General features: G+C 31.5%; 1 protein-coding gene across 7 annotated transcripts in view; it reads left to right on the top strand.

Moving 5' to 3' along the window:
• LOC108693236 (rho GTPase-activating protein 21) overlaps positions 1-7595 on the top strand; it is a 42185-nt gene that overhangs the window by 1974 nt on the left and 32616 nt on the right. For all 7 annotated transcript variants that reach the window (XM_018202073.1, XM_018202077.1, XM_018202074.1 and 4 more), the window contains exon 2: positions 5442-5503. In XM_018202073.1, the coding sequence (XP_018057562.1) occupies positions 5453-5503 (51 nt within the window). In that variant the 5' untranslated portion in view covers positions 5442-5452. The remainder of the gene's footprint in view (positions 1-5441; positions 5504-7595) is intronic.

The raw sequence follows: 7595 nt of genomic DNA, 5'->3' as shown, positions 1-7595 counted from the left end.
TAAACAAATTATGAAAAAAAATTATTGTAAAATATATATAATTATTGTCAGTATTAATTATACTATGCCAGCGCATGTACTTAATAAATTAGTCCTTTAATATACACTAATCCAGTACAATTGAATGTAATGCGAGTGATCGAATTCATTAATAAGTCTTTTTTATAGCTGAACTAGTATCAGTACATTCGTACTTAAAATGAAGTAAATGTGTATATATTTGAAGTTTGCGAAATGGCGAAAGGGAGAAAAAAGTTTTACTGCTGCTAAAAAACATTGCTATTATATGTACAATTGCACGAGAAAAAAATCTTGTTGCGTAAATTGAAAACTTGGTAGATATAACTGGAAAGATACACTGAAAGAAAAGTGTTTGCGATTATAATTGTATGGTAAAATACGTATTAAGAAATCCATTTTTAGATTTTTAATTTTTATTACTGTTGTAATGTTAATAATAATAATTATAGTTGTACCAAAAAAATACATTGGCAAAAAATTATTATAAATTATAATTAAATTCTGGTAAAATGTATGGTAAAATAATTATGGGGTTAGGAATTCATTTTTATAATTACTGCTATAATATTAACAATAATAATTATTATTTCTAGTTTTTTATAAAAAAAATATGTATTGTTGGCAACGAATATAAATTAAATTGTGATAATTGCAATCATTTTTTTCCTTAGTGTACAAATCAAATGCTTACGTAATTAAGTTTATCAAATATTCTAATTCTATAAAATATTGAGATAGAAATTCCACTAAAAATTTTCTCTGTCTCTCTGTTTTCAGTTTTGGTACCCATAATGCATTATTGTAGATATTTTGTTGGTATAATCGTAACATTTTTAATTTTTTTATTGTCAGTGTGTTATAATTTAATAACAATATTAGCAAATTACATTATACTTATTTTAATGAAATATTATTTAGCACAAAAATAAATAGAGAAGCGAAAAATGTCATTTGTTTTATTAATATTGTTATTGATTCAACAAGATTATTTTCAATTAGACTGTTACTAGTAATGCTGTCAATATGTTTTATCACTTTGTAACTTGTATATAATTTCATTTTATGCGAAGTATTATTGCGAAAAGCTTTTGTAATTATTGGAGGGAAATTTAATTGTATAAGATAATTCATTCTTCATCGAAGGAAATAAGGATGTACTAATTAATTTAGTTAAAGCAGCAATTTTGTTTCTCAATGTGCATGTATCTGTATTTTATGTTACCATCAAACAATGATTGATCGTTTTCTTTAAAGTTTCTAAGAAATGAAAACACGAGCTATGTGAATTTAGTGTAATAGAGACTCGGTTTGATTTTCGAGAAAGTGATTGTTTTCGACGTGCGTATTGAGAACAATTTATCGGAAACGATCCATGATGAATGTCGCCCCACAATAATAAATGAAGCGGTTAAAATCATGCACACAAATGCACGCTCACATGCACGTAGAATGCATCAAAAGCACGTGCGTGGTGCGGCTATTAATCGCTGATTACAAACTTGAAACAATATCGTGCTTTTGAACGAATGGCAGGATGAAAGGTGCCAACATTTTGCGCATTTACGTTTTCGACTATTATCAATTTGTTACAACACCGCATTTCTTATGCGACGGCATGCACAATTATATATCTAGTTATTTTGTTTTTTAAAGCTGCACAGAATATTTTATTGAAATATTTTAAAATTTAACTAGATCTGAAAATGCACAGATGATACAGATCTGAAAATGAATATATTTAAATATGTTAATTTGAATAATTATATTGAACGCTCAAACGCATCGGTTATTAGAATATTCAAAACTGTTTATAGCGCTATTATTTTCTTAAGTCATAATTACTTTGATGGTCGAACATAATTATTTTCAGATTTGTATGTAGCTAAATTTTTAAATATTTCAACAAAGTATTAAAAAATTCTTTTTGTGTGCAGCTGTAAAAACTGATTTAATCACTTGAAATATCTCCGTTGCTTGTACCGGTGCCAGAAAAATAAGTAAGAAGTGAAAAAAGTTATTTTCTCGCAGGAATAAATATCTTGGTCCACACAAAATTTTAGTGAAAACTTAAAACTTATTATAAAATTTTCAAATTTTATTATAATGTATTTTAGTATGTATTTTAGTATGAGTTTTTTTCTTACATAAATTAATTTTCCTCGTTCTCGCATGAAAAAATATCAAGACGGCCTCCCACAGAAATCAATACTTTACAAGATGTTTCATATTTTACGTGCCGATATATATTCCAATATGAAACACGATCTTGTGCGGTTTGCTTTTCAAGCGGTCAAGTTGTAAGTACGAAACTTCTCGCACGCGCGCGTGCAAGAAACTCGGTATTTCAAGTTTTACCTCTGGGATAACGTCGAGGCGCAATTTCCTTTTTCGTTGGTTATTTCGCTCGCTCGACTCGATTTGGAATATTCCGTTTCAGTAAGTGCATTCGCATCGATCGAAATTATCACACGGTGAGTGCGGCATGTATTATGCATTTGTTCAGTGCGCTCGTTCCTTCAAAATTTACGATAAGCTCGCGCCGATAGGCTCGCGCGATGATCCACTCGTCACGATCGCGATTTAGCATTATGAAAAATCGCATGGAGAGCAAACGAGGCCGCTCCCCGAGAGCCGGTAATGACGGATCGCTTTTTGCGAGAGAACCTCTCGCGATCTTCTTCTAATCGCGCGGCGATGCAGCTGCGGCGAACCGAAGACTTCGTCTCGTATAGTCCTCGACTAGTGTGGCCGGTAAATACAAAAATTTGTAATTGAGCTTCAAATTGTATTTATTCAAAATTTTCACATAAAAAAAATGTAATTATATATATATATTCATACAAAATTTTGAATTTTCAAAAAATATTTATTCACAAAAAAACTATAAATATTTAATGAGTATTCGTATTCATTCAAACAAAATATAAATTGAAAAAGAAAACTCTAATAAGTAATCGTTATCTCTTAACTATAATCGGTACTTTGATGATTTTAAGTAAAAAAAATGAATTTTATTTATTTTTGTCATTGTAATATTCAGATTCTATAAAGAAAACTTAGAAATTTTGAAAAATATTTTAGAAAGATATACATTTTTATTTATAAATCTATCTATTTGAGAGAGCGCCATACATATTTCGATATTTCGATATAATTCTGATTATATAACAGTAATGTTATAAATATTTTATAGGATATCTTTGGGCGACGTTCATTGTGGTCTGTGGACATTAAATTCCGAGATATATTATTTATTTTCAATAAATATGTCTTTGTTTAATCTATAAATTAAACAAGGACGCCCATCGTATAAATCGCGGACTAATCCTAGCCATTGTTTTTATAGATTTCTGTTTTCTCTTGTAGGCTTGCAAACTATGCGCAGATAATACAGAGTAAAAGTGAATATGAAATGAAAATATTCGTAATTATATTATAAAAAAAATATTCATTCAAATGGAATGAAAAAATATTTATTCATTTTTTAATGAATAAAAAAGAAATGTATTCGAATCAGTATTTTCACTCATTTTTTATTCATTTATTCAAATATTAGATGTATCCTCGACGCAAGTAGCGGCTGCGTGCGACGAGCTCGATCGCAATCTCTTCGCGGTGTGGTGCTGTAAAAAAGATAATAAAAACAAAAAATAAACGCGAACACCCGTTGCGAGGAGAGTCAACTGCGTTTCGGAGTAGGTAATTACCTGCCGAGTGTCTGTACAACCGCTCGATTGGTATATTAGTACATATGTATACGTATATACGCATTTACATTATACATATATATATAACGTGCGGATATGCGGATACTCGGTTTCGTCGTTATTCTTGTACAGGAAAAAATCGGTTGCATAATTATCTACTAGATAAATTTCAACCAGAAGATCGGATTTCAGCTGTGAACAGTTTTCTTAGAATTCTTCATATATTTTTTCAAAATGTTTACGTAAATCAGAATTTTTCAAAATTTCTGTATAATTTTATAACTTTCTCAAGAAAATTTCTCAGATTTTCTTATATGAATTGGAACTATTTTTGAAAGAGAAATTCTACATTTTTTCTAGAATTTATCATGTATGTGAATTCTGAAACATGATATTCTAAGATTTTCATCCTATGTTATCTATAAAAAAAACTTAAAAAATTTGAAAAAATTTAAGATATTTTTTCAGAATGCTTCCTAAATTTAAAGTATGATAAATTCTTAAATACATATGAGAATATTTTTATGATTATATACAGAAATAACAGTTTTGCTGAAATATCTAAATATTTAATTATATACAGATCTGAAAATAATTAACAAATATTAATAAGTTTGATAGAATTATACATATAAGAGATTATTATAGCATTAATAATCACAAAAATGGAGCTCCTAAACCTTAATTATTTTACTATGCATTTATGGTCACAAATATCAAACACTTTTCTCTCAGTATATGCTCTTAAAAATAACAGCTGATTAATTTCAGCAACTTCCCATGGGAACTTCCCTTGTGTAACTAAAATCTTTTTCTCAGTGTGCGTGCAATTTGTGTGCGAGGGAAAATTTTACGCTGACCTGTCCTGCGACACCCCGTTTCTCCCTTAATATTTTGTACCACGACACGTCACCGATCAACCGCAATGATAGCCAAGTTTGCCTGCGACAACGTTTTCCAATGTGCGTGCATGCGTGCGTGCGTGCGTGCGTGCGTGCGTGCGTGCGTGCGCCAGCGTTCGCAATGCCTTTCGTTTCTCGCATAAAACCACGTCAATTCGCTTAATGACGTTAATTCTGTGGATGCCAAGATGTCGTTCAAGAATGAACGACGAGTCCCGATCGTGCGAGGTCAGATAGAATAGTCGACCGTTCGCGATTTGAGGGAGAATCATCGACCAAGATACATCGCGATTTCTAATCGATCCTCGAACAAATCGAAATCATCTAGAAAAGCATTCTTAAACAGCAGAAAATTTTGTACGATCTTCTATTTACATGTGAACCATTAATTCGCTTGAAAAATTCAGTTAAATTAACCGTAACTTGATAGCCTTGAAAAAACAGGATCAACAATTTATCAAATTCATCTATCCATGAAACTTAAATTGATTTTATTTTTTTTTTCTATCTAACTTATTATTGCATTGAAAAAAAAGATATAAGATAAAGATGAATTTTAATAAAAATATTTAGTTGAATACTGCCAACTAAATATTTATTAAATATAAAGATATATTTATTTGATCCAAGAAATGTTAATTTAATTTAACAATCATTTTTTTTATTGTACAAGTATTTACTTACTTACTTTACTTACTGTAAGTAAATGTTTAGTTGGCAGTATTGAAACTAAATATTTATTAAAATTAACTATATTTTCTCAGTGTGTGGTAATATCTTCATCTAATCTCGCTATATTGGTCGGTTTCAGCACAAGGTGCAATGGCTGACGACCGAAATAACCACCGGGGCTTCGTTAGGCAGCCGCATGGGGTAAGTGACGTTTTTTGCCACGTTAATCGCCAAATAGATTGAGTCGCCGATTAGCGTGCCCTCGCGTATTCGGTCCTCAGCGCAACACACGGAATTCGCGTAATTTTAGAAAAGCTGTGGGACCAAAGAGCGAGGCGAACGAGTTTATATCTCGCGGTCGTCGAATCGACCACGTGGCCGCACCTTCGATCGTCCCTCCTGCGAGAACGTGAATTTTTAGATCGCCATCTGGAATGCACTCCATACTCTGACATTGACCGCACTCATCTCGCGAGCAGCGGCTCTCATTTTTCATTCTTATCAAGGATGAATTTCCTTCGTGAAGCCCGTCGAAGAGAGACAAATGAGATGTTCGATTTTCCGGGGTTTTCGGTTTCACGTTGACGACGCTTGATCCATCGAGAAACGAAAGTAGTGGGAGCGCCATAATTTGTCGCGAATCGCTGACGTCTGTCATCGAGATGTTCCAAGATTCGCGACTGCGGATAGTATATTTCGGAAAATCGATGAGCCACGTAAACCATTTGACGGCTCATTTTGTTAGCTAAATGCTCTTCGCTTGAGGAAATAAATCACGATGCACAGTCATGCCGAGAATCCTTCAAGAAGAAGCTTTTTAGTAAACCAAGAGAGAAAGGAAGAAAAAGATAGATAGATATCGTTATTTATTGAGCGCTTTAAGAAAACATCTTCTCAAGTTAAAGAAAATACGATCGATAAAGTAAATTTTACTGTTTATTTGATTATTAATCAAATTAACAGTAAAAATGAAGTAATAATAGTAATAATAATGATAATAATAATAATAATAATAATAACGATTAAAAAGCAAAATAGGAAAATAATGAAAAAGCTACAAGTAGAAATCAAATAATACATAAGTATAAGTGCAGAATAAGAAGACAATAATAATAATAATAATGATAAATAACAAGCCAAAAACAAATTCATGTAATGTATAATTCAAATAGTCACATAATTTACATTTAAAGATACCTAAAGAGACCTAAAGAGATAGCGTTATGAATGTCAAGTGGGATATCATTCCAGAATTTAGAGAGAGAGAGAGAGAGAGAGAGAGAGAGAGAGAGAGAGAGAGAGAGAGAGAAAGAGAGAGAGAGTGTGTGTTGTGTGTGTTTGTGTGTGTAAATGCGCGCGCGCGATAGCAGTTTGCGTAAATAAGCAGCTTAAAAATAGTTCACCGAGTGTGTTATATCGGAGAGCAAATAAAGCCTACCCGGCTTTAAAGTCATAGAGTACGAAAATTTCCCTGAATACATTCATCTCTCCGCTCTCGTTCGTTTACCGTAACGCGAAAAATCTACCGAGGCGTGGACTTTTGCGAAGGCGTCACTTTAGCGAGATACGTAAATAAATTTGCGTTCGCCACTTAAGAGAAGAGACATTTACATTTGTAAGAGATTTTTTCATAAAATTAGAAATAATTCATAAAACTAGAAATTTGTTTTCAGTTTGACACGACGTCCTTGCATCTTGACTGCACTTGTCAGAAAAAATAATATAGCGGTGTTAATTATAAAACTAACAATACAAGTTTGTATGTAGAATTAATATATATAGTTGAATAAATTATTTTAGTTATTACAACTATAAAAGCAATATAGTTAATCCTTTTTTGAAAATTAAATCTCGGTCATTTTTGATGAAGATATTTATATTCAATTGAGCTAATAAAAAAAAACCGCAGAATTTGTGAACTAAATACATTGATTCTATTATTATACATATAAAATTTGTATACCTTGTCACTTTATAGTTGTTATCATTAAGTTTTTCTCTAAGTATATAATTATTTCACTGAGAGAAAGGATTTTGTTAATTCAGCAAGCCACCAGTCACCTTTAATCGATGATCGATAAATATGTGACAACAAATTTTGTAGTTGTAGTTGTAGTTGTGTTTGCTGCTAGTCTGTTATACCAACCAATTATTAGTAACAGAAGCAAACTATATAGAATCTAATCTATCTTTTGGATAGACTTTAGGCTCGTTTACATAGAATTTGTAGATGATCGTGGAATCTTAAGTCTTAGGAAACCGACCAAGTACAGTCAAATGTAGGGAAAATATT

The sequence above is a fragment of the Atta colombica genome, unplaced genomic scaffold (assembly GCF_001594045.1).
Source record: "Atta colombica isolate Treedump-2 unplaced genomic scaffold, Acol1.0 scaffold89, whole genome shotgun sequence".
NCBI lineage: Eukaryota > Metazoa > Arthropoda > Insecta > Hymenoptera > Formicidae > Atta > Atta colombica.
This window is presented reverse-complemented; position numbering and strand designations above follow the sequence as displayed.